Raw genomic sequence first — 20,383 nt, 5'->3', positions numbered from 1 at the left:
TCCCCATGTTTAGGTTTTGCTTAAATGCCTCTGGTTTTATATAAGGCCAAGGGACATCTTTGAAAACAAAAAAAATATGGTTGAGAATGGTACTGTGCATCTATTTTTAACTAGAAGGACCTTAAAAATTGATGGTTTATTGAGTCTGATAAGCACCTAAAGAGGTTTCAGGAGTATAATGGTGTTCAGTGAGAGTAGATCTTAAGCCGCCAGTGTGGCATCACTGAACACCATTATACTCCTGAAACCTCTTTAGATGCTTATCGGACTTATTCTTTGAATCTTTTTTGGAGACTGGATGTGGAACTCAGGTCCAGACGCTCCATGTACTTAAGTTGTGAAAGCAACTAATTCTTTTCCTGGTTGACATGTCTAGGGCTCCACTGCAATCCAGGAGATAGGATCATTTCCCAGACTCAGAACACACTTTACACGTATACATGAAATTTCAGTTCTGAAAAAGAAATAGTCCAGGAAGTAGAAGGAATAAAACTCAAGACAACCATCTACTGTTATAGCTAGGAGGTATATTAAACCATATGTTATACAGGAGTTTGTTTTCATTACTTCTTGTCATTATCTGGAAATACAGCACATAAGTCAAAAGCTGCTGTGTTTATTTCCTTTCTCACATCCACATTTATTAGATATACCAACCTTGGCAACTCTGTAAGTTATATAGATAGGCTTGCATAAGGTCTAAGTGTTTCCTTTAATATTACAGGACACCATAATTAGGTCTTCTCTGTCATGATAGGCAACTAGAGACCACTTATTCTGGGACAGAAATAGTTAACATGGCCTTGCACTTTTCTTCTCCCACTCATTTCCATTATATGGTTGGGTAGTAAATTTGAATATATAAGATATATATATTCAAATATATATATATAAGGTGATTATTGGGGAAATTGAAGTTCATCACATAATACCTTATCAGCATAGTTCTTTCATGCACCCTTACCCTGTATATCTCCTGCAATTACATAGACCATTCAATAGAGAAAACAGATATATGCCCTGATACATGTGTAGGAGTCAATGGAAATATACCAATTCTTTCATTACAGAGAAAGAAGAACCAGCCACTTATACAAGTTAAGCCAAAGAACAGTTAAATCAAATCCGAGAGATATGGGAAAATATTTACAAATGTATACACAGCAAGAAAAACAATTTTAAAAAGTTTTTTCCCTCAAGTATTCTCCCTCGTGCCATACATTTCCATACCAATTAGCTGTTGGTAAAATAACATTTTGCAGCCACTGAAGGCTTTCAATCCCCCCCCCCCAGGAAATCCAGCTTCTCTCATCTTGGGGTACAACTCTGTCGTGTTGGCATTTCCTGTCTAGAACAAAAGCTTTCCCAGCAAGCAGGATCTTCTGGTGCAAGAGGTATAGCGGAGGCGACTAAATCATTGAAAGTCAGTATTGTAAATGCAGTTTTATTGGTGGGAATCATCTAAAAGAAGGGAAAAAATGAATTAAGATTTTTCTGGTTGAGAAGCAAGACTGGAACTACTCCTCTTAAAAATATAATTTTTTTTCATACGTGAAATGAAAGACAAAGCAAACGATTTTCAGGTCAACCAGTATGTTCAAATTTGATACAGATCCTAAAGAATTCAAGATGTAAAAGCTCATCTCAGTAGAAATAGTGATCATCGTGCTACCAAGTTTAATTTATAAGTAGACTGGAAAATTGCTCAAGAATTCCAAAGCAGTCACATCTGATTTCAATGCTGTAAAAAAAAAACTGTTAAAAAAGAAGTTAAATGGAAAATCAAGGTCGAATGTCTCTAGATTACTTGCAGATTAGTCATCAACACACTGATAGTAATTGAGTTAGAATGTGCACCATAGATCAAGAAAGGTACTATCCAAGTCCAAGAATTTAATATGAATAATTTTCACTGTCAAGAAAACGATTATAAAAATAGTACTCCTTTAAGGAAATGGAAATATCCTCCAAATGAGAAAAATGGATCACAAGCATACAGAAAACAAATGCCAAGAGGCCAATAAATAGGGCTGGGAACTTTTTTTAAAAAAATCAGGGGCTGCAATCTATTTTCTGACCACAAGGATTTCTTCCAGGAGGATCTGTTTCCCCACTTGGTCCTTCAGATTTTCCAATGGTGCATTCATAACTGTAGTAATTAAGTCAATACACTCTGCTGCTGGTCATCCTCTTCTCTTTCCTTTCATTTTTTTATAACTTTATGAACTTTGACAGAGAACTAGATTTCCCCCTTATGTATCTGAAGTACGATCATTTGAGCCTGGTAATGTGTATTTTGAGTGAGTTCTCTTGAGTTGATGCATTCGATGATCTATTTGTTTGCTTGGCTATCCATGATATTTTTAAAGTCTTTTCAGATCCCAAGGTTCAAAAGTGTCAATACTCTTTCTATCCTGGTTCTTCAAAATCCAGCTTTTGCTTCTGTAAAGTGCCACAGGGAATACCATGGTTTGCACAATTCTTATCTTTGATCAGCAATCTTGACGGCTGCTCTGTTGCGTACTACCCTGTGGCATATATATTACTTTTTTACGGTTGGTGATTCTAAAAGGTAGCAGCTACCTACCCCTTCAATATCTTCATTGTCAGTTCTAAAGCTGGTTATATCTGTTACTATTGGTTTGATCTTCTTACTTTTAGTCCCAGTTGCTCATTGTGGATCTTGAGCTTGCACGTGCTTTGAATTTTGGGGCTATCAGAGTAATATCATCAGCATAGCATATTATTGATATTTCTTCTTCTGGCTTTTAAATTACATCTTCTTCCATTTCAGTTTCCTCAATATATATGTTGCATGTAATTTGAATAAATAATAGTTAAGGGGAGAGTATACAATCCTTTCTCACTCCTTTGCCAACCTAGATCCAGTCTTCTCCATTAGTCCATCATGTGAGGTTCATAATATGACTTCCTGTCCTGCATATAGGTTTTGCATGAGAATAAAGAAATGTTTTGAGCTTCTCATTTTCTAAGCATATTCTTCAAAATCAACACAAAGTATTTTCTATAGGCAACAAAGCACACACAGTTTTTGTTATTTTGGGCTTTCTCAATTATCCAGTGAAAAATGCCTTGTGTTCTTTGGTCTTTTCCATTTTGATAGCATGTGAAATTAAGGATATTGTATGATAATTTGCATACCCTATTACCTTTTCTTTGACATTGGACTGACCTCTTCTAGTCAAATGGCCACTGTGTCATTTTCCAAGCTTGCAGGTATAGTTTGGTTAGAACCTTTACTGATTTTTCTTTTATTGCTTGCCATAGTTCTTTTGCTATTGTATCAATTTCTATAGTTTCCAACTTGGTAACTTAGGGACTTATCTAACACTTGTCTAGTTCTTGTAGTTAGGGAGTTATCTTCTATGGTACCGTGGAGGTTGATTCTGTATATTTACTGTGTGGAATTTCAACACATTCCTTTTATTTTTCTTTGAATCGGTTATTATCTATCAAAGGGCATCCTTCAGCATACCAGTTTGAGACTGGAACCACTTTCTGAGCTTAAAGTCCTTTTGGAAAAGTTTTGTTGTTTTTCTGTGTCTGTTACCAACTTTAGTGCCTTTGCAGATTTGTTGTAATACTGCTTCTTGTCTCCTTTGCAGCTCTCTGAAATAATTTGTCAAGTTTGTTCCTTAGATCTTTGTCTTTCTTGTCTTTAGCTGTCTTTCCACTGTCTATTGTGACATCTAATTTGATTTCTTTTGTTTCTTGGTCTTTGGCACTTTCTTTGTATATTCATCCTAGTTCTTCTGGTTCCCTGTCAGGCTTCCAAAACCAAGAAAGACACATTGAGTCTCTTATAAGGAAGTTTCCTTTATTGTTCCTTCCCTATAGACAGAAATCTTGCCATTAAAACAAACTAATTTGCACCATTAAACATATACTCTGGGAAATACGAGGGAGGACTATCTTAAGTCTCTCCGACATAAAATATCTAAACTGGGCTGACTTTTGCTCCTCTGGCATGCATTCTCTCCTTTCTGGGAATCTGGACAATATTCTTTCATAATATCAGAGCAATTCAGGACTTAAAAACAATTTATTTTATTTATTTATTTAAAAGATTTATACCCATCTTAAGCTACTCTGGGTAGCTCACACCAACCAAATCCTCATGTACTCCTTGAAACTGCTGTGTAAATGCGCAGGATCATATTTTAGAAACTGGTTGGCACTTTTTTTCCCCTTAGCTTAACTTGGAACCTGCACGTAAGTAGATGATGATCTATTCCATAGTTCCCTTTTGTGAGTTCTTCAACCTCTTTCTACCAATAATGTATTCATTTTGATTTCTGTATAACTCCATCTGGTGATGTCCCTGTGTATAATATCACTATGGTTGTTTAGAGCAATGACATAGCAGCAGAAGTAATGGAATAATAATTCAGCCTTTTTTCCCCTTGGATTTTTTTTCTTTTGTAAAGGATAAGAATGGTAGTATACAGTCCTTTATAATAATTCAGCCTTTTTTCCCCTTGGATTTTTTTTCTTTTGTAAAGGATAAGAATGGTAGTGTACAGTCCTTTATAACTTCCCATTTCCCTCGAAGCCTCCCAATCCGGTAAAAGCTGTGCTACCAAATTGGTAGATTTTCCATCTGGTTTGGGGAGTTTGGGGGTTTTAAGGGATGTAGTGGAATTTGTTTTCCTCAAAGAGGCTGTTTCCATTTCCACTTTCATATGAAAAACAAGAAAAAACTGCAGTGCTGAAAGTAATTTGCTTCTGAGCTTCAACTGCAGAAATTCCATGTACTGGGGGGGGGGCTGCAAATAAGGAGCTGTGGGAAGCAGAAGGTTGTCTGCCTCCATATTAAAAATGCAGGTTTTTAAAATAACAAGAGCATAAAATCATACACACACAAATGTACTCATCATGTTATTCCCTTTCAAGATAAGTAATGTTATTCAGGGCACAGAAAAGATGTAAAAAAAATAAGATATTCATGGGATTAATAATAGAAAAGGAAATATAGCCAGAATTAATTTATTCTTGTTTTTAAAAACTCAACATATGAAATTGCTGACAAAATACTTAGTTTGTTTGTAAAATCTAAAGTCCATAGTCACTTTTTGTGAGATGGGCAAGCCATATATAAATTTGATAGATAGATAGACAGACAGACAGACAGATAGATGATAGATAAATAAATAAATAAAATTTAGCTCTCTATCAATTGATAAAAGCTGCCAATGTAAACTAAGGATTTAGCAACGATGCAGGGAAATATAAATGATGGACATGAGTTTAAAGAATATTTGTAGGAAAACATCATTCAAGATAGAATCCTCAAGTATATGTAAGGATAAATATTGCTGAAGAATTTGGCATGACTTTTAAATGGACATTTAATTTTAATATTACAGATATTCTGAGACAAATAAACTGGCTGAAATTGGTCTGAAATTTGTGTCAACACTGGTTGACACAAATCCTTTAAGGAACATCTTTAGTTCAACTCACCTTATTAAATAGCTTTTGATTTTCCTAAGAAGAGAAATCTATTGCAATCAGATTGAATTGTTAGGAATCACCAATTGTTAGAAATCTTAATTGCATCTCTGTGCAGAAGATTATCATTTTTCTCCAAGTGATCAAATTTCATTTTTCCCCAGTAAGGTTGCCATGTCTTGCAGAATTATCTGGTACCGTCTTTATGCTATTATTTTAGGCATTTCTGTATATTTTTTAAATATTTGATATATAGTAGCATTCTTTTTGTTCAAATATTGATCGGGGTATAAATAAATAAAATGAAATATTTTTAATTGTTTTGTAGTATAGCAACTTCTCTGTGGAGTAAAACATGCTCAAACACAACATGATCAACAGGTATAGGGTTTCCTGCCTGAGCAGGGGGTTGGAATAGATGACCTCCAAAGGTCCCTTCCAACTTTATTATTATTGTTGTTGTTGTTGTTGTTATATTTAACTGGAGCAAAATTTTAAAATTTCAGCTGATAATGAAAACCAAAATCCCACCACCACAGACAAACACATTCCCTCATATAGCATAAAATAACAAATTTCAACTAGTATTAATTTCAGATATATTATAAAAATTAAGGAAAACTTGCAGAATAATTTACCCCAGAATGGTACTTTCCAAATTCTCCTGATCTTCCAAGAGCAACCGCAATATGGTGGCAATCATCTAACCGGGTCTCCTGAGTAACAAATAAAGCAGAAGTAAGATTTGGCATGACTTACATGCTTCAGGAAGGGCTTTAGGCCAACTCGTTATGGCCAACTCACCACGGGACACCTCAATGTTGTATTATTTGTTTCATTCAATTATTTTTATTATGACCACCTTTTCATCCAAATTATTGTAACTCTTGTATTTCTGGATTAGTTTTCTTTAGTTTATTATTATTGACCACGGTGCTATCAAAATTGATTTAACTTTTATATTTGTTGAATTGCCGCACAGTGAATTGTCCTGCGGCATGTGGGCCACAGTGACTTGGCCATGGTGAGTTATGCAATTCCATCAGGAAGACTGATGACATTACAGCCTAAACTAGCCTTTTTCAACTAGATGCTTGTTTGCACTTGCCCTCTTTTCTCATTTAACAAGTAAAACAACAAAACTTGGTGATGTTGATGACTGCGAGGACATGTACTGTACCACCTAAAGAATATTATCGTCCAAAGAACAGTATGGATAGTAAAGATGCAGTCCAATTTTTTTTGTTGACCCTTATTTAAAATACAAGATGACATTTGTTTCATTTTCAAATGCCATGTTTCAAAACCAGAACTGAATTCCATAACCTAGGAGTTGAAAGGGCATTTTTCTGTGACTTCCATATTACTTCATTTTTTAAAAAAATCTAATGAATCTGAAGCTACTGTCATAACCTCATGTAGATTACAAACGTTAGAAGTTTAAAAGATGCTTCAATTGGGAATGAGTAATAGGAATTGTGGCAGTTATTTATTTTTATTTGTCTTGGGAAAATATTACATTTCATTAGGAAAGCTCATTCTTCAACCCAATCGTTACATCAAGGTGCCAAAAGTCAGATGGTAACTTCATACTTCAGACTCAGTCATTTATATCTGATGCCAAAAATATGTTGCTGCTAAAGTTATAGGATAAAGTGAGAGAGGAGGGGAGGTTTTAGCTAATCAGGAGGTAGACGCTAATAATGCTAGAGACAGTATCATTTATATCAATGCAACCTATTATGTTTCAGTTCAATATGTATGATGGATCTAGGGAATAGCTTGTAAATTAAAATCATACCTCAAATATCCACTGCTTTTCTTCTTCACCATCCAAGAGTATAATAGTTTCATTGTATGTTTTTCCTACTTCCAGTTCCACTGGCGACACATTAAACTCTATCCTTTGAAGGTCAAATCCTATTCCAACACCAATGGCTTTTATGAAGCTCTCTTTTAATGCCTAAAGTTTGACATTCAAACACAAGAGGTCATTGTGTGTATAAGTATAGGTTTGTAAATCTTTTTGAATCATTTCCAGGCATTAATTACCCCACTAAACCAATCGTGCTAGACACCATTCCTTCTCTTTACACATTTATTTAGTAATTATATATACATCATTTTGAAATTAGTGGAAGGACAACTTTAATTATTAAATTGGAATGACTACTACTCCTGTCATTTTCTATTTGTGAATCTATAAAAGCTGTCTTGAACTTGACAATTTTTTAGTATATTGGACTATAATTTCATAGTCTTTTCAAGTCTTGACTTAGATTTCATTTTTTAACCACTCCTTTTCACATTTTTTTATTCCTTCTATTTCCACTTTCTTTGTATTCTTTCAGGATGCTGCTAGCCTCTATTATAAATTAGGCCAATGGAAGCTTTGAGGAAGCTTAATTCCCGTGAGCATGGGCAACATTCTAAGAATGAGCAGCGGTAGGAATGAAAGGGCTATGCCCTTCCTCCCTCCAAAGCTGTCACTGCTCAACTGTCCTCCCCAGTCACAATACAACTTTTTAAAAACTTCAACAGCATCAAAGGAGTGGTCTTTTTTTTTTTTTTTTTTTTTAAAAAATGCAGACAGAAATGCCTAATATGTTCTAAGCATTGTGCAGGTACTGAAAAGTAAGGTAATTCCTGTGAAGAGATTCACAGTCTAATAGAAAAGAGATAAAGGGAAAAAAATTAGGATGGAAAAGGAAAGGAAGATCTGAACAGCTATTATTTTTTATCAATAGAAGGGTTCATTTATCTTTGCAAATATATTTTTTGTAAGAGGTAGACAATGTAGTCTAATTTATCTTCATTTGAGCTGGCCAAATTAGTTCTCAAATAGTCGTCAAAGAATTACCAATATGTCCTGGAAATTCAGGTCCATTGGCATAATGAAGAAACTAGCAATAAAATATAATATACTATGTACTCCTAGGTACTGGGTGTTAAGATTTTGTTGCTTTCGTGGATCAAACATTTGGAAATTAAATTTGTAAGAGCTGGATTAAATCTGATATCATTGGGTGAAACACTCTTCTACAACCTAAATTGTCAAACAAGATTGTTGGAATAATCAAATAGAAAATAATCTTTTAGTATACCTACCCCTAAACTTTTTGAACAAAGACCAAGATACAACTGGGACAGCCAGAATTACCTTTTCTGAAAAAATGATTAATTCCAGTTTTCTGGATTGTTGTAGAATTCTTCCAGAAAGTTTTCAAAATAGACATTCTACATTCTAAGAAGTGTTATCAAAAAAAAGGAATGCTTACATGCTTGAACATGGGCAAATTAATTGACTATAAACAATAAATTTTATTACCCAGTGCCTATGAAACATATCCAGCTGAAGCCATTCATTCTTCATGGACTTGATAACTTGCCATTCTTCTTCTGTGAACTGCCGTTTCATAAGCTGAAAGAAATCGGGAATTGAACCACTTCCTGAAATTAAAAAAACAGTAAAATAGGGAAATGGTAAGAGACCACTGAAATTAACATTAGCTGAAATTATTTGCTGCATTGTCAGGTCTACATAAAGCCTATTAGTATAAGGTATGAACTTAATATGCTGAGATTTTTAATCCTTACTTTATGGTGTAACTTGCTGTGTTAATCTAGATCAGAGGTAGGCAACCTTGGCTCTTTTATGACTTGTGGATTCAACTCCCAGAATTCCTGAGCCAGCATGGCTAAGCATGGAAAGCTCTCCTTTTCCCCTCAGCATGGCTGGCTCAGGAATTCTGGGAGTTGAAGTCCACGAGTCATAAAAAAGCCAAGGTTACCTACCCCTGATCTAGATAGTTATAGTTTATTCCATAAATCAAGGCAAAAAAAAAATCTATAGCTTAGCATGTTTTGTAATCCAAGCCACTGAACTGAATCTAGTTGTTTACCTTCAACAGTACAAATAGAGAGTGAGTCTTTAGGGTTTCAGATAAAGTTCTTTCTCAGGTACATAAGCCCGTGACAATTATATCGATGGAAACTGGAATATTTACATTTAGAAAACATACTCGCCTACTGATAAAAGTCTATTTTTTTTAGTTCAAGTCAATAGTTAAGTTCACAATAGGATAAATGTGTGATCTAATTAAAAAAATTAGAAAATAACACTATCTGGGTTTTGGATTAATGGCTTAACAGTTATTTTCTTTTCACTCTGATTAATTTGCCAACTTAAACAGAATCACTTTCAATTAAAACCTTTCTTTTTGAGGGTTGCTTTTGAATAATTTCTGGTTAAAGTTAGGATCAATGAATTCTTAATTATATTCAGCAGGGAGAAAAATATTTTTTTGCATGATACATAAATTAATTTCTGAAAATCATTTCTATAAGATCTCACCACAGCTAGAACTAGATTTAAACAATAATTAGATAAAATCTAGTAAAATAAACTATAAACACTTTTAAGTCAAACTTGATAACTGGCAATATATATGAGCCACTAACAGAAATATACTGTATGTTTTTGTTTTCCCACTGATGAGTTTCTTGAAGACACTGGAGCATTCAACATGTAACCAGAGGGCAAAACTAGATGGACTGATGTTCTGATCCAAGAAGATCCAAAGAACTTTCTTTTTATCATTAAGGGAGAGAAAACAGGGCAAGGAAAACACGGATTTTTCTTTAGCGAACAGAGGCAGCTTACATTTTTAAGGCTGAGTGTTACTTATCAATCTTAGTAACGAGTCAGTGTTATATCTGAATTAGCCCTGGCTAGAAGTCTAAAATCTTTAATAGGAATAGCTATTAAAATAGCCTTTTATGGGTACCATTCACGTCTGTTGCCAAAAATAGAGTTTCATTAAATATTCTACTTGTGGGTTTTTTAAAGATTGAATGATTTTTACAAATCATTAAATTTAAGATAAATTTAAGAATTTTTGAAGAAAAAAAAGTTTTCTGGACCCATCAATTTTTTGGACTTTCTTTCCAGCAGGCCATACAAAGGGGAAATGAAGATCTCCAGAAGCAACAAATGTCCAAATGACAGATCATCACTGCTGAGAAGAATGAAGAGAATGAGGATTTTAAAAAAAAAAGACGTAAAGAAAAATCATGAAATGGGCCTGTATAAATTATACTTTTTATTTTTACAAATTAAAAATAAATATATGTAACTGGTGTTATAATTGGGGATAATACCTATAAAAAACAGAATTAGTTTCTTTTATATATATATATATTAGATTATCTTGTAGCCAGGAGGGGAGAAAAGAATTTTGAAGACAAAGGTTTAAAATAAAGTTAATAGAAAAGCCAGTAGTAATACAATTCTATAGAAATACATCAGAGAATTCTCAGTATAATAGCAGAATCAATTTAAAGCAACATAAAGTTTTCACAGTTGAGGCAAATGGCAAAAGGTGATGGTTGTTGGGGCAGGAAAGAATTAAATGAAAACAGATTATCAGTTCACTTGATAAATCACCAAAATACATTAGGTTAATCCTTATGAATTTCAAACTGGAATTTATAAGGATGGAAATATAGTGAAATTAATAGCAGACTTGTCCAGATAACTATCTTGAAAACCCTCTGATTGTTTATTTTGTTGTTATCCTGATACCATATTATTAAAATTAAAATGATGGGGAACATGGCAATTTCCAATGAAACAATTTTTTTTTCTTTCAGAAAGTCAATGTTTCAGTTGTTTGGTGAGTTGTATGTTTGCTACAACTACATTTCACTTTCTTCTCTTTTTTTGTTGGCAAAGAAAACGAGGTAATCAACATCTTAAGAATTACCTGGTACAGTTTTCCTTAATTCTGCATGTCCCAGGGATTTCTGAGGGTTGCAGTGTTAATTCAACTGCAGAGTGCCAAATTAGCATTTGTGGATTAATGGAAAAAATACTTGTATTCATTCTACTCAGGGATTTATGTAATAACTCCTCAAAATTATTTCCTTCCTCTATTGCTAGCTAGCCTTTCTGCCCACAGTCAAGGCTGATAGCTTTTTTTTAGTATATTTAAACTATTTTAAACCATATTTAAATTAAAATACAAATTATTTTTTTAAAAAAGAAGTTTAAACAGAGAAAATTATTACCGTTTTGACTCTAGATTAGTTGGAGAAGTAAATATACAGAAAGACAAAGATGCTGATTACTCCAGTCAATTGCTGGGTAGAGTTTAGAGAATGTCATAATTCTTTCTCTATTTATACCACTTCTATCTGCTCCCTGCCATAAGCCTGCTATAAACAAAGTGGCAAAATCAGTGATTTCCAGAAAGAAGATTTAGAACTAAGGACATTCAGCCCTGGAGCATCTGGAGAAGACTGCACAAAGTTAAGCTGAGAACAAATAACGTATTACTAAAGAGAGCATAACATTCATATTTTAATTTCTTAAGTTTTAAAACCTAAGAGATACCTTTGGATTAAGAAAATAAGAGTTGTGATGCTCCTATTAATAAAATAACCTTTGGAAATATTGCCTTTTATTTTTGCAGTGTTCATGTTGTGAAACTTCTTATCAGCAACTTAAAATTCATTAATTATATTGCCCCATTTGAAATATTTTAAATAAAAAAAACCTGCTGGGTCATAAAATCTAAACTTGTTCTTGAACGTGACAATTTATAATTCTTCCTCAAGGAAAACTGGAGTTCTAAATATTGTGTTCTTTTTTAAGCACATAAAAAGCATTTAAGTTTGCATCTTTCTCTTTTAAAGCATCAGTATAAAGCCATGCTTCCCATAAGGCACAGGATTTCCAATTAATACATATTCTGATGTGCTCTGACATAATTTATTATCACTGGAATTCGGAATTAGCTGTTTCTCCTCTGCAATATTATTATTTACAAATCAAGTCAGAACTCAAGACCTTCTTTCTTGAACTTTGTTTCCATTCTAAATAAAACTATCTCAGTTAATCTTGGATCCATGCTTCTGAAAATGTATTATTCCATGGGCAAGAAAGCTCACAACTACTTCACATGTGAAAACCTTGCCAATATCAATTCTGTTTATTATTAAGGTTCTTATCCATCCAATGAAATAATGGTTAGAGGGCTACAGATTTAGAAATTAGAGCTCTAATCCCGCTGGCCAAATGACCTTTGAATCAAGGATGTGAAAAATGAAGGTGTTTATTTTTTACATGAGTAACACCTGGAAATCACAGTGGTGTAAGTTGTTTTCTGAATGTTTTTGAAATTGAGTTAAGATTGCCCATTCTACAATCCCATAGTTTTACAAGTAATCTCACAGCAATAATTTAGGTACGAAAATTAACATCACATCCAGTATGATCTTCACTGCATTCTCCAAGAGCCAAAAGCACAGTACCGTATCTCAAAACCATTACTTTGACTTTGTTGTGATAATGTTCATCACTTTTAAGTTACAATGGCAGACATAAAATATGGAGCACAATTCAATGCTATCAGAAAATTGAGCACTAGTTCAAAGCCTTCAATCATGTTATATTTCACAGTGCCAAAAATACAATTGTGTATGCACTCCCACTCATGGAAAATAATTCAAATGCAATAATTGCCCTAAACCAATATAAAGAAGCTTCCCCTCCTTCACCAGACACAAGGATTTACTGTGACTAGAAAAATACTGCAAAAGGAAATTTTAAAAAAGGAAACAAAAAAAATCTGAAATAGATAGAATAATTCACTTTTAGTAACATATTTTAATGCAATACAAAAGCTATGAGTGGCACAAAGAGCCATAGAAAGATACATGCTCGACATTACAAGACAGAATGGAAAGACCTGCACATGGATTAGAGCAAGGGTTCCCAGCCCCTGGTCCGTGGACCGATACCGGGCCGTAGCATGCCAGCAACTGGTCCACACAAACAAGCAAAGCCCCATCTGTGAGATGCAGTCAGCCCACAAAATAACGCACTCTCCACTTCACAGAAAAACCTTTCTCCATGAAACCAGTCCCTAGTGCCCAAACGAGAACAAACGAAAGTACACAATATCATCAAGAGAGTAAAAGAATTGAAATGGAAATGGGCTGTCACATAGCAAGAAGAACTGATGGCAGGTGGACCAAGGAAGTCATAGAATAGCAATAGCAGTTAGACTTATATACCACTTCACAGTGCTTTACAGCCTTTTTAAAGTGGTTTACCCAGCATATTGCCCTCAACAATCTGGATCCTCATTTTACCAACCTCGGAAGGATGGAAGGCTGAGTCAACTTTGAGCTGGTCAGAATCGAACTGCTGGCAATCAGCAGAAGTAGCCTGCAGTACTGCATTCTAACTACTGCACCATCACGGCTCATGGATTCCATTTGATAAAAAGTGTCCATGAAAGAGACTTAAAACAAGATGGATGAACGACATCAGCAAGTATTGTGGGCCCAATTGGCAATAGAAAGCTCAGGACCGTATAGCTTGGAAACATGCGGAAGAGGCATTCATCCTGCAGGAGATAGATAATAGCTAAAATGATGATGATGATAATGATGATGATGATGATGACAGTTTTAATTCTATCAATTTGGGACAAAGCAAACTCTTCAGTCAATGATAAGAAAAGAGACCAGTATGAAAATAATAAAGCTATACTGATTCCTCCTTGATACAGAAAGATTTTCCATGTTATCAGTTTTCCACAGACATCATTTTACAGCTTATTAATCAGGACAGCAATATATATTATGTAAATGCTGATGCAAATAAGTCTTCTTTAATAATTATTATTTAAGCATGTCAAGTATTGGAAAGCTTATGGTGATACTGAAAATCAGACATCCCACCTCATCTCCCCTATACTTTAAATTCTGAATGTGCAAAAGGGTCTACTCTTAAAATGGACTGTTCCGAGTATTTGATTCCATTCCAAGGTCTCATTACTTCCAAAATGGGCCCATTTTGAAGTCAGACCATTTCTGGGTCACTCAGAATGGTCCAAATTCAAGAGGCTGCTTTTCACATTCCTATTTTAATTCTTATAGATATTGTCAGACACAAAGGGGCAAGGCATAAGTGTAATTTTCATGAAATGGAGACTTAAATAATGCTTAATAATTGCTCAGTCAGCTTGGGCAAACAAGGCCCAATGGGAGTGCATAGTATTGAAGGAATTCTAGTCAAGATTTGTGGGGACATTGGATTATCTGCTTCCACTTGGGACTAGTACACACAGAATTCTGAGAAATGAGTTATTTAACTATAACTGGAAAGGACAAACTTTTGGTGTGCTTTCCAGTGTCAGCTCATGGATCACCATAGAAAGCAGATTGTTGAATTAAAAAGGTGTTTGCTATTATTGAATATGACTATTCTTGTGGCTTTTAAAGCACTAAACTGTCTCAGATCAGATACTCCAAGTCTTCCCATATGAAACTATTTGTTTAGATGAGAATTGCACCAGGCCACCTTAAATTAAGAAGACTTTTTCTTTTTCTTTTTGATTCATTTCTTTGTATGCTGCATCTTTTACATTTTAAGCCTTAAGACAAGATATTCCTCACTATGGAAAGCCATCGATTTCTCTTGAATTCTTACTGGGATAAAAAAGAAAGCTGTTTAAGCACTGAAATGGATTTGTTTCCAGATGTAACCACTGTGAAAAGCAAACAAGTAGGAAGATTTTGCACTGTGGCATCCAGATTCTAAAACCAGGTGGAATTAGGGTTCCATGGAGAAATGAAGGTATTCCATTTAGAGTAGAGTTAAAGTGGGGTTGGGTGATGCTTCCTCCTGCATTAATCTGCAGTCACAAATGGATGACTGAACAATGTTTTGTTTGTGTTTAAAATTTGGGTTTACATTGTTACTGATTTCTTATACATAAATTAGCTTTTAACTAATGAAAGCTTTGCAGTATGGAAAACATTTTGGCAGAATTCATAACTCATTTTGCAGATCTCACCCTACATATACAGCCCTCCTGTCTTCTATCCAAAAAGAATGCATTTAATGGGAATGTACGGTACAACATATTATATTGAAAACTGCTGACAAAAAGCACGATTTTGCAAAAAATAGGTAAATAAAAAATACTGTTGATACCAGGATTAGACAGAATTACTAGAAAACTAATTCAAAAGGACAAGTAATCAAGTGGCTTGATTTCTAAAGAAAAACTACACAATGGACATATCAAACATACTATTCTATACTATAGAGCAGACTATATATTCTATAGAGACAGAATCAGTCTCTTGAGAATCTGGGAACTGTAGTTTTCTCATCTGAATCTCTGAAAATTGTGCTTTAAAGACTGCTACTCATTCCTCCTTATAGAACAAAAATTAAGGAGTCTGGTGCTAAAATGACAATCCTGCATAGATATGCACTAGTGTTTTGAAATCTTACTCTCTTCACCAGATCTGAAGTGTTTGGTAGAACAACTACACCACCTTGTGGTTTTCCTTGTGATGACACCTGTTGTCACAGATACTGTTATTATAAGGCAGGCTTTTGTTCTCCAGATGTGTCAACTATGATTTTCAACATCTGACATGATGACTGAAGCAATGGAAGCTATACTCTCAAGTTATTTGGAAACAATGTTGTAAAATTTTTGTCTTGCCATGCTCAAATTCATCTATTATTTTTTCTTCAAAAAGTAACCTCTGCAATTCTCCCTTTCAACGTAACAACAAGCAACTCAGATTGCAAGCAACTCAGATTACTCAGTAGGTTTCATGGCTGTGGAAGAATTTTAATTGCACTTTTGTATTTGTACTTTCAATTATATACTGGGTTTGTTTACATATTTTCAGCAATCGTTTGCCCACTCTAATCCTAAGATTTAAGCAGTTTTAATAATGTGCAATCAAGTGAAAAGAGAATCCATAACTACCATTTAAAAAAATTGGAATGTTGTGATTTAAATAATAGTAAGCAGGCAGAAGCCCTTCTCATTCCCATCCTAGGATAGGACATAGATGTGTCATGTCCCAGTACCTGGCATTGTAGTCCTCATGATATCAATGCCAACCTGACAATCAGGTTCCGCTGCAAGTACAGTGTAATTTCCTTGATGAGAAATATTAAAGCTGAAATTGGATTGGATGCTGCTTAATGCATTTACAAGGACAGGTTTGCCTTGTGAAGTCCTTTGTAACTGTATTTTGTTCCAAGGAATCTTCAGCTTTTCCGCAATCAATTTTCTTATCATCAGGCGGCCAGCCTGCGGAATAAAATGAACAAATCCATTGACAACATGTAAATTGTTCTATCTGAGTAAAAATGTACTAAAATATTATTTGCTTGAAAAACATTTGGACTACATCTTATGAAGTAAATGACAATTCAGTTATCTTTTTTTAAAAAGCAAAATGAATGGATTCAGTATTGCAACTACAATATTTTAGTAAAACTTCTGTGCTTCTTCCAAGAACTTAAAAAGAAATTGTTCTATTCTTATCGACAAAATCATCTTATGAAGTAGGCTAAGCTAAGAGAACAAGAGAAAGTTTCATGGCAAAGTAGAGACTTGACCTTCATTTTTTAAGCAATACCTGTATTTGAGACTTAAAAATATAGTTTTTAATTTTGAAATATATGAATCAATTATATGTACTAGCTCCATATACTAAATTAAATATTTTGATAAGAGCTTTTTTCACATTTCCCATGTTATATATCCATTAACAGTATTTATATTTATAAAATTGACAAATATGCTTATCTGCAAATAATTCTAACTTTGCCTGACTCAATTATTATGTCATTTTTCCCAATAATGCAATACTCCATCCCCTTACATGTAAACAGTCTAAATTTTCCCATCCAAATTTTTCAAAAACTTGACTATAGTATGACAAGTTGCCATCATAAAATCACATACCAACAATTTTTGTTTTAATGTCTCATTTGATGGAACAAAAATATTTTTCTGATGTTAACTGATGAGTTCTAATTTCCAGAACAGTAAATCAACTTATTTCCTTATTTTATGACATAAGTGAAAATGAATCTGAATTCCCTCCAATAATCTGAAGAGACTATTTTATTAATATGGGACAATCTGACTAGGATAATATACGTAATATTTAGAATGATTGTCCATGATAGTTCTTTTATTTGTGATGAAGCAGATTTATAAAGAATTTATAGCCTCAGTTTGTATCCTATTCCATTCTTAAATATATTCCTAAATCTGTTTTTTTTATATTTCTTATTGGTATTCAAGCTCCTCATTTCAATATTGAATAATATTTTATAAATTATTGAAACTAAACCCATTTGGGATTCTTATATGAAGCAATGGCCTATCGATTTCAATATCTAATTCTTTTTTAAGAAGGGTTCAGTTGAGTGAAATACATGTAATCTTCATTTAGAAACGGACTCAACAATTGTTCACAGTTATGATGGCAATGAAAAATTAACTTTATAATCAATCTTTAAATTCATGATTTTTACAGGCTTGTAAAGCAAAAGAAAACTGAAGTACGATCATAAGCATAGATGTGGTTTCACTTAGTGACCACTTTACTTAATGAAGTCTGAAGAGGATGACCTATAGTGATAAATAACAAACTAATGAGTACTATATTTTAAGAAAAATAAAGGTCTATCCTTTAAAGGGAATTGATGTGTATACAGATACTCTAGTTTAGTTATAAGACACAATGTAATTTTTTTCCTATTTATCTTTTTTCATTTCAAATTCAATGTGGAAACAGATTGTGAGGCACAGAAAACAAGTTTAATTCTCTAGTAGATTGTTTTTAAAGATTAAAAACACTAACAGAGAAAAGATTGTCCCTGCAAGAATTAGATAATATTAGAACACTACTTTTAAAAAATAAAATAGTAGAAGCATCAATGGAATTTGAAGCATTTGGCTTTTCTTCAGTTTAACTAACTGAAGTCAACTTATGTTCATAATGATTAAATTTATGTAAGCAAGAGAAATGTGAAATACTTATTTTGTCATGAAATGGGTGACTTTTGTTATACTGAAAAAAATCTAATCATGGTATGTGCCCAGACACATATTTCTCTATAAACATCCAAAATAAATTTTCAAATTAGATTTATTTATGTATTGAATGATTGGATTCTACATTTCCTACTATTATTGAATAAAATATATTGATACAAATGCATTTGTGTTATCTCCAGAACTTCAGCTCCATCTGTAGAGCATAATTTCAGCCTTTTATGAAGACTCAGCTTGTTACTAAACTATGAGATGTTACTAAAACCCTAGAAGAATACTACACTATTTTTAAAAACAATACTACCACCAAAACCTCTCCTACTGTGTGCCTCAGCCTACATGAAGTTTTCAGCCAAAATTTCTATGTTATGTAATGGCCAGAGGAAAGCTGGAGACAGGTACTAGAAGTTTGATGATCTCATACATGTAAAATTTCTAGTTGCCCTTCTCATGCAGCAAGAGCAACACTACTGATATTTGGCTTGGTATCCAGTGTAGACCTGAATGATGAGCATTAAATCAGAGGTTTAATGTACTTGTCTCTTCTAAAATTTCCAAAGCAAACAGTATGTTTCAAAGGGCGAATAAGAGTGTACCATAGCAGCTTTGGCATCCCGACCAAAAACAAACTGTTCAATGCGCTTTTTCTCTTCAGGCTGCACAAGGCGCATGGCCAACAACCATTCCTCACAGCAAGGGGCCCAGGCGCGGTATGAAAATGCCCAACGTATACTTTCCATGGTGAGGCGCTCCAAGGACACCCTAAAAAGTGATGCTGTCAAGCATACATATTCCAATCATCTGGAAAAGAGAAGAAGCAAAGTTGACCAAACTTTTGAAATTTCTGGCTCTGGTTTGAAAGACTTAAATTTGGAGAGCATAGCTATCATTGCTTTATTCTACCCTCTCTCATAGGGTTATCACAAATGCAAACCTGTGGTTACAACAATAAATTTATCTAGTTATTCACTAGACCACAAAGTGTTTTAGAAGTTTAAAAGAAGTTTAAAGGCAAGCAAATTATTATTCTATGAACTTTTAAAGTGTCAGAAGAGTACAGTTGCAGTAAAAGAGTATATGGCTAGAGTGACTATATTTGCTTGGAAAAAATAATGGGAAAATCTGAAAAAGATTCATAAAAATAAAAAAAAATCATTTTATGTTTATAACTTTGCATACAAAGGGGACATTCAAGAGCAAAACTAAGAAAATAAATCTAAAGGAGCTTTCTAAAATAAAGGACTGCGCTTCATAATAAATGACCTATGGTCACTGTACATGGGGGAAACACATATTGGTATAAAGCAAAAGTCTCCCAAGCTGGCAATTTTAAGACTTGTAGACTTCAACTCCCAGAATTCCCCAGCAATGCTGGGAGTTGAAATCCACAAGTTGTCAAGTTTTGAGACTCCTGTCATAAAGAAACAGGCAAATAGATCTGGGAAACGTGCCTACAAAGTTGACCCTTCGAGGACAAGATGTCAGTGCTCGTCCGAGTTTTAAAATGATTCTTCTAATTTGTTCCTAGCATTATTTAGAAAAGTGACTTGGCTTGGCAGGCACAAAAATGATTGATTCTGAAAGTAGGGAGAGGATAACAGGTCTTCCACACCTGAGCAGGTCATGGAGTTTTCTTCCAAGACCACTAAACCAGCCAATCAGTGGGCTGCTCAGAGTGAGTTAGAGGAGATTTCCCCCCAATCACAACCAAGGTTACTCGGAAGACAACGAAAGGGGGAGGGGGCGCAAGCAAGGGACAGAGCAGAAGTATCGCGCGCTAATGCTGCTTACCGCGAGCCTCTTTTTCTCTAAGCGATGTTGAACCTGAAGCCGGAGAGGGCGGAAACGCAAAATGCGACGACCAATCGAGGCTTAGAATACCGCCGCCAGGAGAAAAAAATCTAGCCAATCAGCGCTGACTGCAAGCTTCTGCAAGATGCATAGAGTTAGAAATTCAAAGATAACTGCTCTCGGAGCGGACTTCTGTTCAGCATTTTACCACCGTTCAATAAGGA

The 20,383-nt window shown here is 34.3% G+C and overlaps 1 protein-coding gene across 1 annotated transcript; it reads right to left on the bottom strand.

The window, feature by feature from the left end:
• Positions 1 to 507: 507 nt before the first annotated feature.
• Positions 508 to 20,279, bottom strand: AASDHPPT (aminoadipate-semialdehyde dehydrogenase-phosphopantetheinyl transferase). The gene is made up of 7 exons (XM_039321995.1): positions 20,160 to 20,279; positions 18,965 to 19,169; positions 16,382 to 16,607; positions 8,801 to 8,922; positions 7,274 to 7,435; positions 6,111 to 6,188; positions 508 to 1,461 (listed from the first exon to the last, which is right to left on the bottom strand). The coding sequence occupies exons 2-7, from the start codon at positions 19,106 to 19,108 to the stop codon at positions 1,309 to 1,311; spliced, it is 885 nt and encodes a 294-aa protein (XP_039177929.1). The 5' UTR covers positions 19,109 to 19,169; positions 20,160 to 20,279; the 3' UTR covers positions 508 to 1,308.
• Positions 20,280 to 20,383: the final 104 nt, after the last annotated feature.

The sequence above is a fragment of the Crotalus tigris genome, unplaced genomic scaffold (genome assembly GCF_016545835.1).
Source record: "Crotalus tigris isolate CLP2741 ecotype Arizona unplaced genomic scaffold, ASM1654583v1 scf7180000017607.2124824, whole genome shotgun sequence".
Classification (NCBI taxonomy): Eukaryota; Metazoa; Chordata; class Lepidosauria; order Squamata; family Viperidae; genus Crotalus; species Crotalus tigris.
The sequence above is the reverse complement of the archived record's forward strand: the minus strand, read 5'-3'. Positions and strand labels throughout refer to the sequence as shown.